Genomic DNA, 26,033 nt, shown 5'->3' on the forward strand with positions numbered 1-26,033 from the left:
TTTGGTGAATACGCTTAGTAGTCCCTCCTTTTGGACTTTTGTTTCCTCCTATGAGTTCTGCCCCTGCTACATGTGCTCTTACTATTCAGGTTATTTAGGATGCTTTGAGAGCACTCTTTTGTTTGTTGGCCTGCCTCTGCTCATGTTGTGTTCTGTTTACTTCATGCACTGGCTTGTTGAAACATTCGTAGGAATGTAATTTGCCATGCTGTTTGCCCATCTTCAGTGTTTCAGCTTTGCCGCCATTTAATCTCCCTTGTCGTCGTCCCCACCCCTCCCACAAAACTGCTTGCCAGCTCCCACAACCCCTCTGAGGTCACTGCTTGTTTAACATTACCGTTCTCACACGGAATTGCCTTCTGCTCCAATTAGAGACACAGTCAATTTGCGAACATATAATTTGGAACAATTTCACAGTCCATCCACCTACATTAGCTTTCAAATGCACTGTTCGCAATAGAGGTGTTTAACCAGCATGGTGCTGGTGTTTACAGTCTCTTTCTATGGCCCATATACATAGGGTACTTAGCAACAATATGGCAAGTGATGTGAACGACATCCGTGCCATACAGTGCGCAATTTTGTTTTCATAGTTCTTTGCTTGGTTGGTGAACTGAGATATGAGCATGGTGTCAATTAATTTTGTTTAGAGAATGGTAAGGACGCATATGTAGACGTCTTAGCCCACTTGTTGTTCCATTTGTGTTATATATTTTTCGACTTTTTGCACTGGGTTACTTTCATCATGTTCAACTAACAATCCGACAGTGTTTACAATGTTCTCATAGTAGCGGACTTGCATGTACCGCACTAGTACGCTTTGAGCTGGTCCAAAGACTGTTGTTCCCCTAGTTCTCTCTCTGAAGCACACTTGCGTAGTAGATGGATACATAAATTAAAACAGGATAACCACAGATTTGGCGCTATCATGGTTATGTAGGATGGGATCGGAACTCCCTTGTTAAAGAATACACATCTCATTCACTCCAAAAACCCTCTCCAGAATTGATATTTTCTTTTCTTCTTCTCCTAGTTACAAATGTGATACACAGCATGCATCCTCCAATGGCAAATATTTAACCACATTCTCATTGTGATTCAAATCCGGACACCCTCCCCTCCCCCCACGAAGGTGAGCAGTCCACCACCCCTCCCCCCGATTGACGATCTTCCCTTTCTGTCACTGAGCGCCCATGATAGGGAGATGCTGGACAAGCCCATCATTGTAGAAGAAATCATGAGGCTATTAGTAACATGTCTTCAGGCAAAACACCTGGCAGATTTCTGCTATAATACTATATTGAATTGATATCGCTCCCTGCTCGCTGCATATATTTCAGGAGTCAATAAAGGAAGGATAGTTGTTGCCCAAGCTAGGCTTGGCGACAAGTGTGATTATACCGAAATCAGTGTACACACTGGAGCATTGCTCCTCTTACCACCCAATTTCACTCATAAATGTGGAGACGGAGCACTCAGCACTGCATCAGCATATTGCCCTTGTACTGGCCCACACTCAATAGGACTCTAGTGATTGGTTCTTCCTGTTCAGTGTATAAACGCATGTGATATAGGCCCTGCATTATACCTTTTATGAAAGTACTGTATGCTCAGCCTCAAGTTACAGTGAAAGCCACTCTGTCACCCTTGTTGCACAGAGGGGCCAAACAGGGCTGCCACTTCTTTTTACCCTGGTGATGGAATCGGTGGCTCCTTGGGTGAGGTCTGATGCTCAAGTCTGGGAGATTCAGGGGAAAGATAAGTCGAAGGACCACAACTTGCTTTATGCAGATGATGTGCTCCTATTAGCAGGTTTGCGCCCAAGTCATTGGACCCCGACGGATCCGGGGTCCAATGACTAGCTTTGTTAACTTTGTATAGAAAAGCATACAAGTAGCGGCTTAGCCTGTTCAGGGGTGAATTGAGGCAGTCCCACATTTGTATTCACAAACTTAATTTCAAGTACTGAGACATACATACTATGTTGGATCCACGGCTTACCTGTATCCCCTTTTTTTTTTTTCACAACAGATTTTTATTGATTGAATTAGGCAGAGCAATAAATGTGGCACCCCACAGTCAGGAGAAACCACCAGGCATCTTGATACAATTTACATCACAAGGCCAGAGTCCAATCAAGCATTATAGTTAAACACGAACAATAAGAACTTTCCCCCCCCCCTCACCCCTACCCCCCGAACTCCCACCACCCATTTTCCCTGTTCCCTCTCTGTTATCCCTCCCTAACCCTGTGCACGTGTGTAGAAGGAGCAACCGTGTTCGGTCGTGGTGTGGCAGATATGACGCAGTTCACAGGCCCAATTGAAGGTGCATGCCTAGGGATCCTCCTCAGGTTCCACTGGGGGATCTAGTGTCAATTCCCTATAGTCAGCCCACCTCTTCCATATCTTGAAGTGCTTGCGGGGGCACCCTCTGGCTTCGAATATTGGCCGTTCCAGACCCATACAAAAGTCCAATCCGGCTCTCCATGCACACAAAGGAGGGGCCCTCTCGTCCTTCCAAGCACGTGCCAAATCCCTTTTGGCCAGTACCAGTCCCAATAGCAATAAGTGGCGTTTATATACGTTCCCACCAACCCCCTCAAGGATGTGAAGTAGCCCCAGGCGATGAGTGCGTGGGAGTTCCCAATCCAGTACTTCAGACAGGCAATTCCACACACCCCTCCAGAAGCCAGCTATTCTTGGGCACAACCACACAGTATGGAGCAGCGTACCCACCCCCGCCGCACAGCGCAAACATTCCGGCGATTCAATCAGTCCTGCCTTCCACAGCCGCTCACGGGTGTAGTAAGCCCTGTGGAGAATTTTGAATTGGATTAACCTGAGCCGTATTGCGATGGCAGTCAGCCGTCAAATCCTGGCAGTGAGGCAAGTTCGGGGAGTCGTCCATTATGCCACAGCGGTGTTTCTGCAGTTAGTCTACCCCACCAGCCCATGCGACGTAACGCCTGTCGCCATACAACGAAGACAGTTTTCGTAACTCTAGGCAATGTCCGCCGCCGCCGGGCTGAGTAGAGGAGCGTGTGGAGCGTAGTATCGCCCATCAATGCGCGCTCTAGAGCATAAGCCGGATCACCACTGTCGCTGTACCACCAGTCATTTAGGATGAGCAGGTGGGAAGCTTGATAATAAGACAGAAGGTCCGAGCAAGCCCTCCGCAATACGTAGATAAGAAGCACGTACGCAGCGCCACTCTGGCAGCCCCCCCCAGCCCACAGGAAGCGTCCCAGAACAGAGTTGACCTGCCGAAACCACTGGGGTGCGATGGGGTGGGGATAATTCTGCAGCTGGTATAGGAGGCGTGGAAGCGCAACCATCTTGAAAATCGCGGACCGACCAAAGATATTGAGGGGCATCCGAGACCACGTTTTCACATCTGCTTGAACTCGCTCCCAAACAGGCAATACGGTGCGTTTCCATGTAAGGCTCTCCGATTCCGACAGGAACACCCCCAGATACTTCAAACCGCCAGCTGCTACCTGCAGTTCCGATGTCCAGGGGCCCGTCACAGCACCACCCCCAAGGACCCACAGGGTAGATTTGCGGAGGTTCAGGTAAAGGCCCGAGACCTCCCCAGGTCAGTAAGAAAGAATAGGACATCGTCCGCGTACAACGCGATTCTATCAGAGAGGTCCCCGGTCCACACAAAGCCTCGCATCTGTGCATCTATGCGCACCCAAGCGGCCAGAGGCTCCATGGCAAGGGCGAACAAGTAAGGGGATAGAGGACACCCCTGCCGGGTACCTCGTCCAATGCGAAAGGTCTCTGACACCGCCCCCGCGACTCGCACCGCAGCCGTGATATCAGTATAGAGCAGCTTGACATATGACAGAAATATCGGGCCCAGATTGAGGCGGGGCAGGAGCGCAAAAAGATATGTCCAGCTCACCGAATCAAAGGCTTTATTTATGTCAGCTAGCAACAAAGCCGCCTGCTCACCCGTGGCCCCCATCGCATCCACCGCGGCCCATGCGCGCCGGATATTATGATGCGTTGCCCTGCGAGGCATGAAGCCAGCTTGGTCCGGGTGGACCAGGTCAGTTATATAAGGGAGCAACCGATTCGCCAGGGCCTTTGCCAGTATCTTAGCCTCTACATTAAGTAAGGAAATGGGGCGATAGGAGTCATGTTTATCTGGGGGCCTACCTGGTTTCTGAAAGACCACTACTTCGGCATGGCGCCAATCCGGGGGCAGCTTGCCCCGAGCACGCGCCGTTTCAAGTGCACGACGGTAGTGGGATCCTAGTTGTACATGAAATTTCTTGTAAAACTCACACGGGTAGCCACTCGGCCCGGGGGCCTTACCTACATTGAGCTGTCCCAGGGCCTCCCCCAGTTCCTCCGCCGTAAGGGGAGCATCCAGGGCCCTCCTGGTCTCATCCGACACCGCTTTAGGCGGTAAATCGTCTATGAATTTAGCTACTTCGTCAACAGATAAACGGTCACACGGGGCATATTGTGTCGTGAAGTAGCTAGCAAAGCTCGCCGCCAATTCGTTCGGGTCAGTAATAACCACCCCGTCGTCAGCAGTAAGGCCCGGCAGCGTGATGGGTTGAAGGCTACGTTGACAAAGTCTATGGAGTAGTGTGCACGATTTATCTCCCCACTGGTATATTCTACTCCGCGTGGCCAGCCACGCCAGTTTGGCCTCATCCATTAAGACCGACGCAGAGGGTTGCTGTGCCTGGAGAAGCAGCCGTAATCCGACTTCATCTCTTCCTCCTCGACTCTGCTGCTCTAGAGTGTCTACCAGTGCGGCCGCCGTCGTTATTGTCTCTCGACGCCCACGACGGGCCGCAGTACACCACGCAATGTCCACCCCCGTATAGTGGGTTTCAAGGCCTCCCATACCACCACTGCGTCGACGTCATTTACCAGGTTTTCTCGCCAATAGTGGTCTATAGCCTCCCGAAGATGTTTGATATAGCCAGGCTGCTGGAGATGCCATGAGGACATCCTCCACCTGAAGGGTTGACGTTTTCTAAGGAGTTCCACCCTAATCGACACTGGGGAATGATCGGACAGTCCCCGCGGTAAGATCTCTGCTGCTCGCACCCTGCACATGCATACTCTGGGCACAAACACATAATCCAATCGTGAGAAGGAGCCATGCACAGCAGACACAAATGTGTACTCGCGCGCTGTAGGGTGTATGTGTCGCCATGCATCCACCCAGCCCATTCCTTCACTCATAGCATGCAGCCTAGTAGGGGGGGAGGGGCTGTCCCAAGCATCTCCTGACGCCTCTGACGGTCCATACATACATCCATTGTGGAATTTTAGTTCGTGAACTGAACATCATCTGCGCCATCTTGCCCATTCCTCAGACTCACGTATGAACATGCACGACAGCCATTTTAGGTACCATGGTCTCCCTGTTCACGATCGATCATCAGCGCACTTCCCTGACCCTGCAAGCCTAACCCATGCACCCTGGCTGCCCCCGCGCTCACATGCACAAGTCATGAACCCTCCTCTTCCGCATGACTCTGTCTCTGGGAATCACACCCCGCGCCTGACCAACACCTCCTTTCCTTCCATGAATACCCCTCTTTTGATAAACCCTTCCTCTATGCTCGATTGTCCACACCGATCCTTTCTTTCATGAATATCTCTCCTTTGATGGCCCCTTCCTCTGAGCCCGATTGTCTGCACGGACCGCTGGTCATCCCTTGGCCTGAGGATACAGTTTATTGCCCACTACTGTATGCACTCGCCCCTCTTCAAAGGAGCTACTATTGATCATGACCTCCCCACCCCCTGAGATTCGATCAGGCGCACACATTCCAAAGGAATCGGCGGAACACTCAGCTGCGTGATAGCCCCCTCCTATTGTATGGGGGGTGAGGACCTCTACTGTAGCCACGTGTTGGAATGAGCCGGAACTGGGGGGGTACCGGGGATGTCATTTTTCGTTACTTCACAATGTCTTTATTGTAATAAAGAGCGGTCACATGTCGTAAACCAGTGTATAAAAGGCCAGGCCTCAGAGAGGCTGCTAGAGAGCACCTCGAGACGATACCTTGTTGTCCGATCTGATGTGTTCTGCTCCGTTGGAATAAAACTTGTTTCCTGTCTTCCTGTCTCCAGCGCCTGCCTCTTTGTTTGATAAACTTCGTATGGTATTAGAGGCGTTTAACGCCGGGCAAAATTACTTAAGAAACATCGACTAAAATCGCCTGACCATTTTCCTGACTTTCCTCAATTGGCGTCCCAAACGTGGGGCCCATCAGCGACACGTGGATCCAGTGGGAGAGGTCCCGACGACAGAGTGAACGACTGCAACGATCGGGAGAGCTCCTGTCCAATAGACCCTCGTCTGACAGCCGATCATCCGAACTTCACTGGTTCCAAGCAGACCTCTCCCGAGCGATCTACGGTCCTGACTGGGAACCATCAGGAGTGCCACGGTAGCAGCAGAGAGTAGAGGACGATCGGGCGCTGGAAGCGGAAGACAAGAAACTGTCCATGCGGTCCGGGTAAGGTCGTGACACACGACGAATTGCGAATTGATTGATTGTTTGATTGATTGAAATACTAGTATTTGCATTGTCGCTCTTTGAGATATTCGCTGCCTGCAAACGGGGAGGAATAGGAATATTCTATCTCCCTTTGCGGATAGTGAAGGGTAGGTAACGCGGACTTTTGTCCCCCATTGTAATCTGCCGTGCCTATTTTTCTCCCCACTGATTGATTGTCCGAACATAGATTGTTTGGAGTATAGTTCTTTTGAGGTTCTCTGCTTGCAAATAACGTAGAATAGCAATATTCTGTCTAGTCTTTGCAAATAGTGAAAGATAGGTAGTGCGGACCTTTGTCCCCCGTTGTAATCTGTCATGCCTGTCATCTCCCCACTGATTGGTAGTTGGTACAACCCGGACCGCTTATTAGAGATGAACCATCCAGCTCCATTGGAAGGCACCCCTAATAAGGACATGTTCACTAAACAAGGACTAGTCGCTATAGCTTATAGTAAGTTATGGCATAAATATACAACAAAGGATCCCGAAAGTCAGTGGCCACTGATAGGTTCCTTTGATGATCATAAAATAAAAGCGCTAGAAGCAGCTGTTAGAATAAATAAGGCAACACCCACCATGCTCGATAGTATCGGCATGTGGCGCAAAGAAGCAGAGCAACGAAGGAAAAGAGAAGAAGCAAGAATAGGGAAAGAGTTACGAAAGGCAGCCCACCTGGCCGCTAAGGAACTAGACGAAGAAATAAGAAGGAGAGAGGAAGTTAGACAAACGCAAGAATCAGGGTCGACAGGCCAATGCCCTGTTAGGACCCCCTCTACGCTCTACCCGGAGATGCCCTCCAAACAACAAGCAAACGACGAGTTACTGCTAGGTCCTCCGATTATCTACATGCCCCCTCCTTATGCCCCCTGTCAGCCTCTGGCACAGCACCTACCAGTTCTGAGTGCGGGCGATGGTGACTCTAGCGCTAGTGCCCCGGCTCTTACGGCCTTCGCACCAGCCACATTGGTAACAACATCAGATGAACTCGAGACTAGCAAGCAGCTAACGGCCAGACCAAATAGGTTGAGCAAAGACGAGCGGGATGGGATTGACAAGATAGCAAAGACACTGGTAGAACGGAAAGAGAGCGAAGAATATACGATGGATATGCACAATTCACATGCCGGTAGCCACAGACGGCATTTCATTTTACGGTTCAGCTACCACACCCTGAACGCATATGAGGATAGGTATCAAACTAAGGGTCCTGCTAAGCTGACGGCTCTATATAGAAAGATCGATGTTGGAGATGGGACTGAACGCGATGTGACGGACCTCTTCATGCAAACGCTTGAAGTCTTCCGCCACCTCACGGAACAGAAACCAGAGGTTAAGATCACAGTCCCTGAAACGGCTGAGTCCCCATTAGAAGTAACCAACACTATGATGCCTATCAGAGAAGCCGCCCCCTACTGGGTTCCCCCAAGAGGTCAGGGAACAAACGACAATATCAACCACGCAGATGCAAAAGGAAGGGTTGTGTACAATTGGGTTTACCAACCATGGGATCGACAAGATATTTTAACCTTTAGGCAAACCCTGCCTGATTTAAGGAAGAACCCGACAGCATTTTACACCGAATTAGGCACAGCCTTGGGCTCAACGATAATGACTCTAGCAGACATTGATTTGTTTTTCGGGTTATGTCTGCCGGCTGACGTGTGGAAGCAAATCCGGAAAGCCGAACACACAGATCTGTTCAGACATACCTGGAATCAACTCAGTGAGCTAGATAGACGACGAGAGCCCGGAAGGAAACCGATAAAAGACATACTGGAACTTCCGGACAAAATAGTTCAGAAGCTGAAAACCTTGATCCCAGAGAAGAAGGTAGATTGGTCAATAGTCACGGCTTGCCGTCAGAAACCCCAGGAAGACGTATCAGAATACTTCTCCCGATTTGAAACGGTGTTCTCCGACTACAGTGGCCAAGACATGACCACCGCAACCGGACAACACCTATTTGTACAAAACTACGTAAAGGGTCTGTCACGAGAGGTTTCCTAAAAGTTACAAACGAGCGAGAGTAGTTGGGGGGCCTCCAACCCCGCCGCTATCCTCCAAATGGCTCAGTACTACGAACACCAAAAGAATGAGAATGATAGGGCAACCGAGAGAAAGAAGAAAGATTTGAAAGAAAGGGTGATGATAGCCCAGATACAAGGGGTGGCAGTCGGGAAAGAACTACACAGGGGGAGCTACCAATCAATCGCCTCTAGAAATCCACCCCCAAAGGACCGCACACCCACTCCCTACTCTGGACGTAGGGATATAGAAGATAATCAGTGTGCATTTTGCGAAGGATTCGGGCATTGGAAGTCTCAATGTCCGGCTCTTCTGGAACTAATTAAAAATAAAGAAACGAGGGACATGACGAATGGCCCCAGGACTAGAGGACAGGGACGGGGGTACACAAACGACACCAACAGCGACAGACCAGGAAGATTGAACACATTTGACCGTCCCCGACAGAACCAGTACCAACTATCTGACAGTGAGAACACTCCCGATTTCGCATAGGACTGCCAAGGGCAAGGGAGGGATCCAGTCGAGCTCTGTGTTGACCAGCAAGGTCCTTACGTCACCGCTAAGGTCCTGGGTACAAAGTCTCCATTCTTGGTAGACACTGGAGCGACACGTAGTGTATTATCAAAGCGACTGATTCCAAGGGCACCCTTGTCTGGCTCACACATTACATCGATAGGTTTCGATGGAACGCCCTCCACAAATCCCCTGTCTGTACCTATCTCCTTTGACCTAGGAAACAACTCCACTGACACAACATTTCTGCTCTCCTCCAACTCTCCTGACGCCATTATGGGTATCGATTTACTAAAACATTTCCGAGCTAGTATTAGGTGTTCCCCAGATGTAGTCCGAGTCATCCTGTACGACAACCCGAGCATGTCCAGATCCCGCCCCGCACGACATATGTACTCTATGACTGATGCTGACCTAACATTGCTCGACACCCTACCCCTGTACCTATGGGCCAGAACCGACTCGGATGTAGGACGAATGATGATCGACCCTGTGCACATAACTGTTCGACCAGACGCAATACTCCCGAAACTCCCACAGTACCGGATATCGCCCGAAGGCGAGAAGGCATTGGTAGCGATTATTCAGTCCCTGGTAGATGCAGGAGTGGTAGAGGAAGTGGTTAGTAATGTCTGCAACAGCCCTATCTTACCCATTGTTAAGAAGCAAGGTGAGGGAGATGAGAAAGCGTACCGCTTCATCATCGACCTGCGAGAAGTCAACAAAGTGGTGGTGCCACAGTACCCCGTAGTCTCAGACATCACCACCATTCTGACCCTCATCCCGTCCACTGCCACCACCTTCACCGTTATTGATCTCAAGAATGCATTTTTCTCTATCCCCATCCATCCAGACAGCCGTTATCTCTTCGGCTTTACCTTAAAAAACCGTTTGTACCGATTTTGTAGAGCTCCCCAGGGCTACACTGAAAGTCCCAGCATTTACAGCCAGGCCCTCAAAAGACAGCTGGACGCCGTCCAGCTACCAGATGGAGTGGTGTTGTTCCAATATGTCGATGATATCCTTTTGGCGGCCGACACCACTCCACTTGCAATCACGGCCACTATCCAACTCTTGCACTTCCTTGCGGAGAATGGCCACAAAGTCTCCAAAAAGAAACTACAGTTCTGCCAGCCTCAAGTGAAAAGAAACTACAGTTCTGCCAGCCTCAAGTGACATACCTAGGCCATCTCCTGTCCAAAGAAGGAAGGAAACTTACGCCCGACCGAATCCAAACCATCCTAGACACCCCCATCCCAAAAACACAGAAGCAAGTCCGTTCATTGGTGGGCCTTACCTCTTTTTGCCGACAATGGTTACCAAATTTCAGTCTCATTATAAAGCCCCTACTTTCCTTGTTAGCCAAAGATGTTCCCTTCCCACTCCCTTGGACCCCCGAATGCCAAGCGTCCTTTAAGGAGTTGCGGGATGCCCTTTGCTCGGCACCCGTCCTAGGAACACCAGATTACTCCAAGCCCTTCTCCCTCTTCACTCACGAAAGGGAGGGATGCGCATTGTCTGTTCTAACTCAGCCCATCGGCTCCAAACAACGCCCTTGTGCCTACTTCTCTGCCACTCTTGACCCATTCGCCAGAGCTTTACCTGCCTGCCTTCGAGCAGTAGCCGCCGCTGCTGTCTCTATCCGTCAGAGTGAGGGAATTGTACTTTCGTACTCTCTCACGGTGTTAGTACCCCACGCAGTTGACACCCTTTTGAACCAGACCAAGACCCAACACCTGACTAGTGCACGGCTGACTGGGTACGAATTGACTCTACTTGCACCCCACATCACTCTGAAGAGATGCACAACTTTGAATCCTGCTACACTGTTGCCCTTGCCTGAAAATGACCCCGATGTGCCCCCTATACACGACTGTGTGACCCTCACGGACGAACAGACCAGGAGTAGAATTGACCTCCGAGACATTGCTTTTACAGACCCTGATGGAGAACTATGGGTAGACGGCTCTTGTATCAAACTCCCAGACGGCACCACTTCAGCTGCCTATGCGGTGACGACAGCCCGAACAGTAGTTGAAACAGCCCGCATCACGCAACGATCCGCACAGGCGGCAGAGCTAATTGCCCTCACACGAGCATGTATCATAGCAGCAGGAACCACGGCTAACATTTACACGGACAGCCAGTATGCCTTCGGGGTGGTTCATCATTTTGGGCTCTTGTGGAGGGAAAGGGGATTCCTGACGTCCTACGGCACGCCCATCCTTCACGGAGATCTAGTCTCCGCCCTGATTGAAGCAGTTCTCCTCCCCAAACGATTAGCAGTGATCAAATGCCAGGCACACAAGAAGGTGACAGACTTAGTTGGACAGGGAAACGCACTGGCCGACATCACTGCCCGAACCACAGCTGAGAATAGGACGACGACACGCATATATGTGACCAGGTCACAAGCAGAAAAATGGACAGACGCTAGGGAAACGATTAGGGACATCCAGTCGGCCAGCACACCTCACGAACTGACTGAATGGGCACGGGTGGGTCTGAAGGACGATGAAGGCTGCTGGCGGACAAAAGACACAAACAAATGGTTGCTGCCTGACTCATACTTGATTCCCATACTGACTATGGCACACTCCCCTGCACACATAGGTTCTGCCCCCATGATTGAACTCATTTCCAAAGTCTGGGACAACAACAAAATCCCCCGACTCAGCCAAACGCCTGGTCCAGCAGTGCCTTATCTGCTTACAACACAACCCCGGGAAAGGAACTGTGGTACCCCGGGGAGGGTTTGGGATCCCCGACCACCCCTTTGAGGTCCTCCAGATGGATTACATCCAGCTGGAGAGATGCCAAGGCTTGAAGTACGTATTAGTCATTGTATGCGCCTTCAGCAAATGGGTGGAAGCCTATCCTACCCGTGATAACACTGCCATGACTACTGCCAAAGTACTACTGAAAGAGTTTTTCCCTCGCTACGGCCTTTGTCGAATTTTATGGAGCGACAATGGCCCCCACTTCATAGCTGAAGTTATCCAACTAATCTTGAAGGGGCTGGGGGTAAAGCAGAGGTTCCATGCGGTCTTCCACCCCCAATCCGCTGGCCTAGTTGAGCGACACAATGCTACACTGAAACTGAAACTGTCAAAAATAGTGGCCACCACAGGACTTAAGTGGCCAGATGCCCTCCCACTGGCATTGCTATCGATGCGCTCCACTCCCACTAAGCACCACTTGACCCCCTATGAGGTTGTGTTTGGCCGACCAATGAACCTCTGGACTGCCCCCAAACCAACATCCATTCACGACGTCCCCGACGTCCTGCTGTCAGATTATTTATGCAAGTTAACTAAAACGTTGTCTGTCATTCATCAACAGGTGCAGCAGGCCATCCCCGATGCTTCCAGGGGTCCCGGTCACGATATCCAACCGGGAGATTATGTTTTAGTCCGGAATTTTCAACGGGCAAAGAGTCTGGAACCCCGGTGGACGGGCCCCTGGCAAGTACTGATCACCACTCGGACGGCTCTTCGAGTAGAGGGAAAAAGGCACTGGCTGCACGCACACCACTGCAAGAAGGTCTCCTCGACCCTGGCCACTACAGAAAACGTCGACACCCAAGAAGAGCTCCTGAACAAAGACCGGCCATCACTGAACTGCTATCCTGATACCGAGGCGCTTGAACTTGCAAAAAATGTATGTAAATGTATTGCGACTTATATAGCGCACGTATCACCCGAAGGCATCAAGGCGCTTGCTTAGGGAACCCGTCCTGGTATTCCCCTGTGAGATACCCCGGCAGGGTATCCACAAGGTGAAAGCCAGGCATCCCGCCGCGAGGGGCCGTAGGGCCAAAATTCCCTGATCCCACTGTGCCATCCCGGGAAGGGTATTTTCTGCGTCGAAAGGAGGGAGCTTCGGCTAAGTAGACCACGGACTAAGTTAAAATCTCAGAACGGTGGCCTAAAACAACCAAGGGTTACCCGGAGAGAAGCTAAACAAAGTCTGTGGTTCTGCCCACTACCGAGCACCTTGAAGATGATGGAAGCGCCAGATAAGAAGATGATGGAAGCGCCAGACAAGAAGATGATGGACGCAACCGGAAATACCCATTACAGGAACCCAAAGACTGACAATTTGCATAAATCAAAGACAATTGCCTTCTTCATTCTCTTCCTCCTTTGCCTCCTCCTCATGACTTCCTTCTGGATCTTGGAGGACAGCACACCCGCTCATCAGATATTGCTGACCACTGCACAGCCAACCACCATGAAAGAGCATCACCTGATCTCCCTTTCGCCTCAGCTCCGAGAAAGGCGTAAGGAGTTCTGGAACAATTCCTTCGTGCAACTATTGCACCAGCACAACCTTGCTGAAAATGCCACAAACTGCTGGGTCTGCGGGTTGCTCCCGCATGCCACTGGACACTCCATCCCCTTCATCCCTTCTCCTTTCTCAGTTCACGGCTCCTGCCTCGCCTGGTTGATCCTCTTGCAGGAAAGCCACAAGGACAACGCCGCTTCTGGTCAAACAGTGTCACACTTCTACTATGGGTTCTGGCTGAACAAAACAGGAAGGACGTCTGCCCCCTTTTGTCCTGTGACCTCAGGTTCCGCCTTCCATATGAACATCCCTGCCAAAGAACGAGTGGAAATGCAAGTGCTCCACAATCCAGCTAGACCCACCTTCTCCCACCTGCGGAAGCGAACGGCTGCCACTCTGACTGTGGCCCTGTCTGTCATCAATATCACAGGTCTCGTGTGCCTCGAAGGCCAGGGAACACAGCTGGTGGGTCACAGTTCCTGCCACATCACCAGAACATTGGTCTCAGTGGATCCCCCCTCCTTTGTTGCTTCTCCGAATATGTACTTTGTTTGTGGCATCAAAGCTTACACCTGGCTCCCGAAAGGTTGGAGGGGTACGTGCTACATCGCCTTCATTCTTCCCCCCACGTATGTGGCCCCAGCCTACCATCACCGGCAAAAGCGCGCCGGAGACATTGGACAAGCCGACTCCACCGGAGCACAGTTCCTGGATGCGGTGAAGGGACTTGTTCCTCTGTGGGGCCCAATGGCAAATAGCCGCGCTATCCGACATCTGACTCAGGCAGTAGAAATAACCATTAACATCACGGCTGGCATCCTCGCTAACAACACGGCTGAGCTTCAGGCAGTCCGCCTGGTGGCTCTTCAAAACCGCCTTGTTCTAGATGTGGTTCTGGCCGACCGTGGAGGAGCATGCCGCATCATCGGCTCCAGCTGTTGCACCTACGTGCCAGATAACTCGCCTTCAGTCTACAAAGCAATCTAACACCTCCACAGACTATCCTCAGAAGTTCACCAGGAGCAAGAAGGATGGTCGCTTGGAAGCTGGTTTTGGGACACTTTGAAGGACTGGGGATGGAGGTTGTTTACATTTATACTGATACCAGTCGTGATACTGTGTGGGTGTTGCTTAGGTATTCAATGTTTGCCACCTTTGTGTTCACTCATCTCTAACTGTATGTGCCCTAAGACTTTGGACTTTAGAACTGAGCACATGAGTCCCCTCTATGAGATAGAAATACGTGTTCTTATGGGGATAGATCCGAATTGACAAGCTGGCGAGACATATTAAAAGGGAGGACTGTGGAATTTTAGTTCGTGAACTGAACATCATCTGCGCCATCTTGCCCATTCCTCAGACTCACGTATGAACATGCACGACAGCCATTTTAGGTACCATGGTCTCCCTGTTCACGATCGATCATCAGCGCACTTCCCTGACCCTGCAAGCCTCCCCCATGCACCCTGGCTGCCCCCGCGCTCACATGCACAAGTCATGAACCCTCCTCTTCCGCATGACTCTGTCTCTGGGAATCACACCCCGCGCCTGACCAACACCTCCTTTCCTTCCATGAATACCCCTCTTTTGATAAACTCTTCCTCTATGCTCGATTGTCCACACCGATCCTTTCTTTCATGAATATCTCTCCTTTGATGGCCCCTTCCTCTGAGCCCGATTGTCTGCACGGACCGCTGGTCATCCCTTGGCCTGAGGATACAGTTTATTGCCCACTACTGTATGCACTCGCCCCTCTTCAAAGGAGCTACTATTGATCATGACCTCCCCACCCCCTGAGATTCGATCAGGCGCACACATTCCAAAGGAATCGGCGGAACACTCAGCTGCGTGATAGCCCCCTCCTATTGTATGGGGGGTGAGGACCTCTACTGTAGCCACGTGTTGGAATGAGCCGGAACTGGGGAGGTACCGGGGATGTCATTTTTCGTTACTTCACAATGTCTTTATTGTAATAAAGAGCGGTCACATGTCGTAAACCAGTGTATAAAAGGCCAGGCCTCAGAGAGGCTGCTAGAGAGCACCTCGAGACGATACCTTGTTGTCCGATCTGATGTGTTCTGCTCCGTCGGAATAAAACTTGTTTCCTGTCTTCCTGTCTCCAGCGCCTGCCTCTTTATTTGATAAACTTCGTATGGTATTAGAGGCATTTAACGCCGGGCAAAATTACTTAAGAAACATCGACTAAAATCGCCTGACCATTTTCCTGACTTTCCTCACCATTACCTCATTCCAGTCCCCCCCAACTACCGCCAGGGACTCCGGGATGTCCTCCCACACTGTGAATAGCCTCTCAGCCAGGGCCCACTGCAGAGGGGGGGGGGCATAGACACTCCCAAAGACCACGGGCTCCGTGCCCACCATTCCCTTGACAAAGAGATAGCGACCCTGCGGGTCCACCCACTGCTTCTCATGGACGTAGGCCACCCTGCGATGAATTAAAATAGCTACCCCTCTGGACCCCCTGGAAAATCCGGCGTGGAAAACCTGATGATAATCAAACCTCTGCAGACTGAGCACCTTTGATCCCATCATGTGAGTTTCTTGGAGCAAGAGCACATCAGCAACCTCTCTCTTTCCCCAGCGTAAGACTGCCCCATGTTTAACCTTGTCGAGCATCCCCCTAACATTCCATGTAATTACTCGCAGGGACTCCTCAGGGAGTCTATGTAACGCATTAGCCATAATCAAGGGGGACCCTAAATGTATCCCTTTTGATTGCCAGAACATGTAATGACTTGGAAGAATTGTCAAATTTTCCACTCAATATCTTGGGGATGATAGTCCTACCTAGATTCCTTCACATTCTGCAAACCTTTCCCTTGGTTATCTGAGCTGTGGCCTACGTTACACTCATTTTTATGGGCAAATCGTGTCCTGCATATTGCATTCAACAAATGAACTCAATCTACATATGATGGAGGTTAGGGTATGGCTGACTAAGGCTCTATTACTAGACCTCACTAACCCTAGGCTTGAATGACTAGCTTCATGGTGGGTATAATGTCTAACCTTCTGAACAGAAATCTCCCTAGTTGACCGAAATAACATAACTCTCTTTCAGAAGTCACTAAAGTGACCATTCTTTGCTGCTGATGTGTCCTATGTTAGATAAGGTGGATAAATGACTCACTCTTTCAGCGCCGTGACATTGGATATGGCTCCTTCAGAGTACCCCATTGGTTGGGTGTGAGCAATGGTGCCTAATTAGGATTTCTAAGCTGGAAGACTTTTGGCAAGGCCTAGATTGTCATTCCAAACGGAGTTTGACCTGCACAAAACCCAATACTATAAAGATTTGCAGTGTTAATGCTGAAAGATAGATACTGTATGAGGACAGCAACAATAAAAAGTACCCAGAGATGCATACAGATTTAAAGATTTTTCTGCTATAGAAGTGGATTATTTATCTACTCTATAAAAACATTTTGCACCTCAGTAAACATGCAGTAAAATTCATTTATGCAGAGTCCTGAAAGCTGAAGACTGTATAAAATAGTGTGCGTTAAAAGCAATTTGTGCTTGAGCCTTCACCGCCATACACTAAAATTGAAAGCGTCAAACAGGGCTTCACCTGACTTAGATTTATTGCCATCAGGCGCCTCCAATGAGTACGTTTTGAGCTACCAGTAGCTCTTCACCTACCTGTGAGTAGCTTGTCTGTGTGCATTTCAGACTACTAACATGAAAGCCTTTGCTTGGTTATATTATTATTTGTGCGCCAAAATTAAAAAGCATGTGTGTATTTTGAGTACTCCTAAGCTGATGTTTGGCGAAAAATGGTTCAATTTACAAAATAAATGTGAAGCTATTATTTGAGTTTGAGATATTATTACCTGGGTGACGGGCTATAGCAGCTATGGCTGGTATGTACTACCCATGTAGATGCAATCCACATTGATTGTGTTGTGTACTGCTGCCAACCCTGCCTAAGCACTTATTATTGCTGACAGTCTTGAATGGACTATCACATCACTTCTAGTATCCCGTGATATTTTTAACTGAACATAAGTAGCTCTTATTACAGAAAAGGTTGGAGACCCCCGCCATACATAGTGCAAAATGAATTGTACGAACCTTCTGCAAGGTATTTAATTTTGTACATCTTTACCTTAGTATGAGCGCCATAAAATATCTTGACATGCTTGTTTTTATTTTCTTAGGCGACGGAGAGCATTGTATCCATTGTTTTTGGTACCCACAAAATTGCATGGGCACATGTTGATCGCAGGCTAACAGTTCTTGATTGGCAGCAACAAGAATGCTTTCGGTTCATGAAAGGGACCTACTTAGCATCAGTTTATTTAGAAGACGTAAGTAGAAAACTGTTATATGCATTATGGAAGATCTATCGTGCTTGCTTATTGGCTAGTTGAATAAATGAATGAAAAGTGTTGATTGTACTCATGTGACCCATAATATTCGTATATTCCAGCCTTTTCAGTTCTGCGCATGGCAGTTGAGAAAGTTTGGGTAGTATTGGAGCAATTATTTTAGCACTTCAGACAGCTTTCAAAAGTTGTTTAGAAAACACTTCAAATCACTTATCTTGCAGTCAGATAAATAGGTTCATCTAGTGCAAATTGCTACTTCTCCTGTTGAATACAAAAAAACACTTTCCTCTGTAACTGCTGTTGCCTAAGGTTTTTACACTTGCAGCACTCAATATTAGTTCGCTTGCAAGCTCTTTTCTGTTCTGGACCTGTAGTGGTAATGGGATTCTTTCTTCTGGACGTTTTCACACAGTGGGCTACCTTGATTTCCTACTAAATATGAAAAATCTTTGTTCGGGACGTGAACTGTAGATACACATGCTGTGCATAAGTCTGCCATCTAGTTTTGGGTTTTGATGAGAACAAGTTGTTATTGTTCCAAGAAATTTTCCTCGTGTCGCAAGACTGTAATACTGCGCATGGTCATCGACTTCATTACCAGATCGTTTTTTTCCGCCAACAGGATGTATGTAATCTCTCGTGCTATGTTTCGAGACTCTTTTTGGCTCCTTTCGGTTGGCGTGGAGATTTTCAATCGGTGGTATTGTCTGAATTGCATAGTTATATTTGCGTTCCGAGCAACTGCCCTTTCTTCGACTCATCCCCTCGGCCTAAGGGCCACACCTGGCTGAGCCTCTTTCACTTCAACGATTTAATGGGAGGATGGCTTGCTAATGGAACGCACTGCATTCCGTTTCTGTCCAAAGCGTGGCTATAAATATCCCCCTACGGACCAACACTGATCATCAAGCGGAGAGCTGTGAAGCTTGCAAATCATTTACATCTAAGAAAATCGAGATCGACGTGCCTGACACCAAGAGATGCAGCGCAAACAAGCGAACGATGTACTGGACATTTTTGGTCAACAAGAAGAAGAAGAACAGGAAGAAGAAGAGGAAGCATCAGAATCACATGTTTCTGATTCTGACACCGACTTCGAACAAGACTTGGCCCCTTCCACCCAGCACAGAAGCATTGGACGGTGCGTACACTTAGCTCTGATCCAAAGGTCAAAACATCGGCTCTGTCTGAAAATATTGCTTGTGGTATGCCAATGCATAAAAAAGATGGCGTGCACCGAAAAACTGACTCGGAAGCCCCAACATCGGGGCTCGGCTCCGAAAGTTCGACCTACATCAAGGGCCACCACCTCCTCCAAGTCTGGGTCCATAACCCCTCGATCATCTGTTTCAGTACCAAAAGGTAAACATGGTTCTTTGGAACCAAGTACAATGGCACCGAAATAGATTGAGATCTCCACCAGAACCGTCCTCTATGTGATGCAGGAACGCTTGATTCGATGCAGAAACTTTGCAAATTCAGCCCTGAACAAAGAAAATAGTACTTCAACCTGCAAAGCCTCATTCTTCTAAAAAACAATTAATGTTTCAAGAGGTTTTAGACGTTCCAGTACAGCCTCCAAAGAAGAAAAGTAGTGTTGTTGCCACTAGCCCTGTACACTTTTCTATTCCACTTTCACCTAACCTACCAACACCGGTACACAGACAAAATATCGATTTTTAAATATCGATATGTAAAAATATCGAAGTTTAAATATCGATATACAAAAATATCGAAGGTAAGTAATATCGACAGTCTAAATATCGATATTGGCATGATATCAGTAATATCGAAGTTGTAAATATCGATGTTAATAATATCGAAATTAATAACTTTGATGTTACTAATATCAATTTTTAAATAAATTTAGTGTATATTATATTGTATTTATTATGTTTTATTATTTATTTTTAATGTTATTTTATTAAATATTGTCTTTTACTACTGTAGCGGGTTGTGGGTTTATAGGGGAATAGGGTGGGAAGTAATTTAATTATGTTAAATTAATTATTAATTAGTAGGAATTATTAATTAATTAATTGAGAATTAATTTTTAATTATTTTTAATTAATTTATTAATAGATAAATATGTTCTGTAGCGGGTTATGGGTTTATAGGGGAATAGGGTGGGAAGTAATTTAATAATAATTAATTAATTGATATATGTTTGTACATATTTTAATTAATAATTAATTGGTAATTAATTTCTATTCATTAGTTAATTAATTATTATATTTTTTAACATATTTATAATTATTAATTAGTTGGTAATTTATTATTATTAATTATTTAATTACATTAATTATAGTAATTTTTTGATATATAATTTATTGTTATTCTTAATTAATTAATTGTGCAAAATAATATTAATTATTAAATTAAATTAATTACAGCAAATGTGCTAATATATTTACTTTATTGTTATTGTTAATTAATAATTAATTGGTAATTAAATAATATTAATTAATTTTGGGTACAGGGGTATTTTTAGGGTTCAGGGTCAGTTTTCAGTTCATGGGTACAGGGGTATTTTTAGGGTTCAGGGTCAGTTTTCAGTTCATGGGTAAAGGGGTATTTTTAGGGTTCAGGGTCAGTTTTCAGTTTTTGGGTAAAGGGGTATTTTTAGGGTTCAGGGTCAGTTTTCAGTTTTTGGGTAAAGGGGTATTTTTAGGGTTCTGGGTCAGTTTTCAGTTCATGGGTAAAGGGGTATTTTTAGGGGTCAGGGTCAGTTTTCAGTTTTTGGGTAAAGGTGTATTTTTAGGGTTTAGGGTCAGTTTTCAGTTTTTGGGTAAAGGGGTACTTTTAGGGTTCAGGGTCAGTTTTCAGTTTTTGGGTAAAGGGGTATTTTTAGGGTTATGGGTCAGTTTTCAGTTCATGGGTAAAGGGGTATTTTTAGGGTTCAGGGTCAGTTTTCAGTTTTTGGGTAAAGGGGTATTTTTAGGGTTCAGGGTCAGTTTTCAGTTGATTGGGTGAAGGGGTATTTTTAGGGTTCAGGGTCAGTTTTGGGTTTTTGGGTAAAGGGGTATTTTTAGGGTTCAGGGTCAGTTTTGGGGTTTTGGGGTACAGTCGTACAGGGTAAAAATAAAATAAATTTAAATTAAATCAATTAAATGAAATTAAAAAATATAAAATTACATTAAATTATTAAGTTTTTAATTTATTTTAAATGTATATGTATTAGTTTTAATTTTTTATTTATGTTTTAATATTTTTATTTAATATTTGTAACATTATATGTATTTTATAATTATTTTTACATTATTATTAATACATTTAAAAAAACGATATTTTTAATTTCGATATTTTTGTACTACGATATTATTTTGTCGATATTTTTGTACTTACCTTGTTAGGGATAGGATTCCTATATTTTTGACTTCGATATTTTTGTTCCGATATTTTTGTATTTCGATATTTTTGATTTCGATATTTTGTCAGACATTCACCAACACCACCTTCAGCATCCACTCTACCACCTCACTCGCCACAACTATCTGAGGCAGGTAACATATCCCCTTACTCGCCCATCATAGATGATGATGATGATGATGACGACATGCCACACCACAAGACTTGCACCCTGGGATGGTTGGGTTGATTATGATATTGAACCTCAGGGGGATACAGACCACGATCTCTATCCAACACGGCCATCACCACCTGAAGATGCCTCTGCCTATCAAGATTTAATAGCAGGGGCTACAGCTTTCCATCAAGTACTTTAATTTAAGGACACAATAGAGAAAGATTCCCTTTTCGAAACTCTATCTAATGCTCAAAAGGGGGCACAATATCTACCACTCTTTCCGGGTATTTTAAGGACCCTGTCAAAGCTAGATTAATAACACCACACATTGACAAAAAATATAAAGCTGCTCCCTCTGATCTCATATACATTAGAGGTCAGTTAACTCTTGACTACCTAGTTGTATCTAATGCAAGGAAGAGGGCAAACTCCCAAACAACCGGGATGCACTGCCTTCAGATGAGGAGTTCAAATTGATTGATGCCTCTGGGAAACGTGTAGCTGCACAATCAGCTAATCATCGGCTTATAGCCAACACCCAGACTCTATTAGCTTGCTACGATAGGGGTCACTGGGACGAGATGGAGGGGCTCCTCCAACATCTCCCAGTGGAACACAGAAAAAGGGGGCAGAAAATTGTTAACGAGGGAAGGCTAATTCGAGATAATTCAATAAATTGTGCACTAGATGCAGCAGACAGTGCTGCTAGAGGTATAAATACCAGTCCGCTATTACATAGACATGCATGGCTCCGTGTATCAGGGTTTAAACCTGAAGGGCAACAGGCGATTCTTAATCTCCCATTAGATAAAGGAAATCTTTTCGGCCCACAAGTGAACACAGCCTTTAAGAAAATGAAAAAAGAGACCAAGTTTCAAAATCTTGGGAGCCTTGCAAACAAGCACGTACCATCGTTCATTTCGTAGACCGAACTATAATCAAGGTGCAAGATCTGCCTTCTCAGACAACACAGGTTCAGTATCGAAAAATCAGGGACAAACCTCTACTGCTAAAACCTTTTATAGGAGCGCATACAGAAGAAACAATTTTAAAGTAAGATCTCCCAGAAATCATACACGTAACTCAAACACAAATACCAAACAATGACTTCCTCACCATTTCCCCGAACATTTAACACCTGTCGGCGTTGTCTTCAAAACTTTCAACATGGAAATTAATCACAACACATCAATGGGTGTTGGATATTATCCAACATGGTTACTGTCTGGAGCTCATTACAACTCCTCCAAATATTCTACCTCACAAACACAAATTGTCAATACAACATCACAATTACCTGTAACAGGAAATAGCTCTATTACTAAGAGGATCAAAAGAACAAGTCCAAAAACAGTATCAAGAAACAGGTGTATATTCACTATACCAACTAATTCTCAAAAAAGATGGAACACGAAGACCCATTCTTGACCTCAGACAACTCAATCATTATATCATCTAGGAACACTTCCATGTGGTCACTCTTCAGGAAGTCATTCCGTTATTACAAAAGGGCAACTTCATGGCTGCCTTAGACTTAAAGGATGCCTACTTCCATATATCCATCCATCCTGCATATGAAAAATATCTAAGATTTCTATTCCAGGTAAACCATTATCAAATCGAAGTTCCCCCCCTTTGGAACTACCACTGCACCAAGGGTATTCACAAAGTATCTAGCAGTAGTTGCAGCACATCTCCCCAGACAAAACATCCATGTCTTTCCGCATCTAGACTATTGGCTGATAAAAACGACCAGCCTCAACCTTTGCAGACAGCATACACAACAAATACTACCTTTACTGCATTCATTGGGCTTGAACCTACAAAAGTCGCATCTACCACCAGCTACAAAACAACCATATCTTGGAGCCATGCTCAACACACAGTTGGCATTGGCATAAACAAATGCAGACATAATAACCATTGAAACATTGATCCAACAATTTCAAACTGGGACTCAAATCTCAGTCAAAATATTCATGCAACTTCTAGGCATGATGACATCTTGTATTTCAATAGTTCCACATGCCTGACTACAGATGAAACCTCTCCAAGAATGTTTCTCATATCAATGGACACAGTCACTGGGTCAACTTCTAGATCTAGTGTTGGTAGACAGCCACACACATCTCTCTCTGCAGTGGTGGAACCCACAGAACTTATTCAAAGGGCGGCCGATTCAAGGCCCAGTTCCCCAAATAATTCTGACAGCAGACGCTTTCCTTATTGCTTTGGGAGCTCATGTCCAAAAACTGACAATTCATGGAGTATGGGACTTCAAACAGACAACATGACAACTATGTATTGTATACAAAACAGGGACACACACCCATACTCCAATTATCAAGTCTAGCACAGAAAATATGGAGTTTAGCTATACAGTGAAGTTGTGTGGCTCACTGGTTAGAGGCGGCAGACCCGAGAGCAGAGGACAGCCCGGGACCAGGGTTCGATTCCCGGCGCGGCAGGTTTCTGGACCAGGGTAAGCGGACTCGATAATTCTCTCGCCTCGGTGCCCACTCTGATCAGCGATCACACTCGGCAACTCTGGGCATTAGCTTGCCTCATCTTCACTAACGGCCCACCAGACCGCCGGGGATGCCTGGTCTCACCCTGGAGATACCCATTAAGGGACCATCCCTCAGGGAAGCCAGGAAGGGTTTCGAAGCGCCTTGGGACCCTACGGGTAAGTAGTGCGCTATATAAATGCCTATACATTTACATTTACATTTACAACATTAATCTCCTTGCAGAACATGTTCCAAGAATAAGCAATTAGGTTAAAGACCTTCTAAACAGGATGCAGCAAAAAGGCCACGAATGGGAACTCCACCCCAGAGCCCTCCTACCATACTTTCAAATGGGAGTTTCCACAAATAGTCAGGGATATTTGCCTACACTTTTCCTCATCTCCCACTACTTCCATTAGTGGTCAGAATGCTCAGACAAACATCCCTTATAATTATACTCATGGCTCCAACATGGCTCGCCAACCATGGTTCTCAATACTAATGGAGCTTTCCCTAGTCCCACATGAGAAGCTTCACCTCAACCCGGACCTTCTTGCATAGAACCAAGGAACACTAAGACAAACCAATCCCAAGGAAATGAACTTTGCAATGTGGCTCCTGAAGTCTTAGCATTTGGGTACTTAAACTTACCTCAGCAATGTATGTTTTTTTTAAAGAAGCTTGCAATCCTACCACAAGTTATGCAGCTAAGCGGAAAAGATTTGTTATATACTGCCACAAACATAAAGTCACCCCTCTGAATGCACTAGTACAGACATATCTGCTTATTTCATTTGTAAAACCAAAGGTTAGCTTATACTTCGATACAATTACACCTGGTGGCTATTGCAGCCTATTTGTAAAATAGACAGCACTTATCTTTATTTAAAATACCTGTTTTTAAATCTTTCATGGAGGGGCTTAAAAGAATCCTTCCTCCAAAGTTTCCACCTGCACCAGCATGGAACTTAAACATTGTTCTAACAAGACTTACGGGTCCCCCATTTGAGCCAGTGCACTCTTGCCAATTGCAATACTTGTTTTCGAAAGTTTCCTTTTTAATCACGATCACTTCACTTAGAAGGGTCAGTGAGATTCAGGCATTAACCTTGGTAGAACCATTCTTCTGCTTTCATTAGGACAAAGTAGCGCTTAGAACAAACCCATCATTCCTTCCAAAGGTCGTCTTAAATGTTCATATTAATCGATCAATAGAATTGTCTGTAATTTTTCCACGACCTGATTTAGTTGCAGAGAGCGCTTTACATACTTTAGATGTTAAAAGAGCTTTAATGTATTATATCAACAGGAATAAACAATTATTTATTGCTTTTACACTTCCCCACACAGTAAATGCAATTTCCAAATCTGGCATTTCAAGATGGATATTTAAATGCATCCAGGCCTGTTATGCTAAAGTTAAAAGGCCACTACCGGTTCCCACTAGAGTTCACTCTATTCATAAAATAGGAGCGTCTATAGCATTTGTAGGGAACATTCCTGTTGCTGATATTTGAGAAGCAGCAATATGGTCCAATCCAAACACATTCACGAAACATTATTGTGTGGATGTATTTGCACGTCAACAAGCCAATGTTGGACAAGCTGTACTAAAAATTCCTTTTCAAGTAACTTCAATCCCCACGAGTTAACCACTGCCTAGGGAGAGGAACTACTTTACAGTCTATGCACAGCATGTGTATCTACAGCACACATGCCTCGAACGGAATAGGTTACTTACCCTGTAAGCATCTGTTCATGGCATGTAGTGCTGTACATTCACATGCACCCTCTCTCTTCCCCAAAAAACCCTGTGTAGGCTGCAGTTCACATACTTTATATCACATTACTGCCATGGACGTCACATTACTGATACATACTAATACTACATTCTCGCCTATCTGCGGCAAAACAATCTGGCAATGGAGTTGATGACCCTGCGCAGTTTTACCAAGAGGAGTCGTCACACACCCTTGTGACTCTAAGAAAATGTCTTGTAACAAAAACAACTTGTAATCATCCGAGCCCAACACTATATGGCGAACTTATGCACAGCATGTGAATCTACAGCACTACATGCCAAGAACAGATGCTTACATGGTAAGTTACAAACCTTTTTTTAAATTTGTCCTTTTATACTAGCTGATTAGGTACATAATACACTGACAACAAACACTGTTCACATATTGAACTCTTGACTAGCAAACTATAATACACAACTTTGAATACAGTCTACTCTTTTTCTAGTGGTCCACCATTAATTTTGAGGAACCAAC

The 26,033-nt window shown here is 46.2% G+C and overlaps 1 protein-coding gene across 2 annotated transcripts in view; it reads left to right on the forward strand.

Annotated features, from left to right (window-relative positions):
• Positions 1–26,033, forward strand: part of TEFM (transcription elongation factor, mitochondrial) — a 174,635-nt gene that overhangs the window by 79,926 nt on the left and 68,676 nt on the right. For both annotated transcript variants that reach the window (XM_078654385.1, XM_078654386.1), the window contains one exon: positions 17,551–17,700. In XM_078654385.1, coding sequence (XP_078510511.1) covers positions 17,551–17,700 — 150 coding nt within the window. The remainder of the gene's footprint in view (positions 1–17,550; positions 17,701–26,033) is intronic.

Source organism: Lissotriton helveticus, chromosome 7, assembly GCF_964261635.1.
Source record: "Lissotriton helveticus chromosome 7, aLisHel1.1, whole genome shotgun sequence".
NCBI lineage: Eukaryota > Metazoa > Chordata > Amphibia > Caudata > Salamandridae > Lissotriton > Lissotriton helveticus.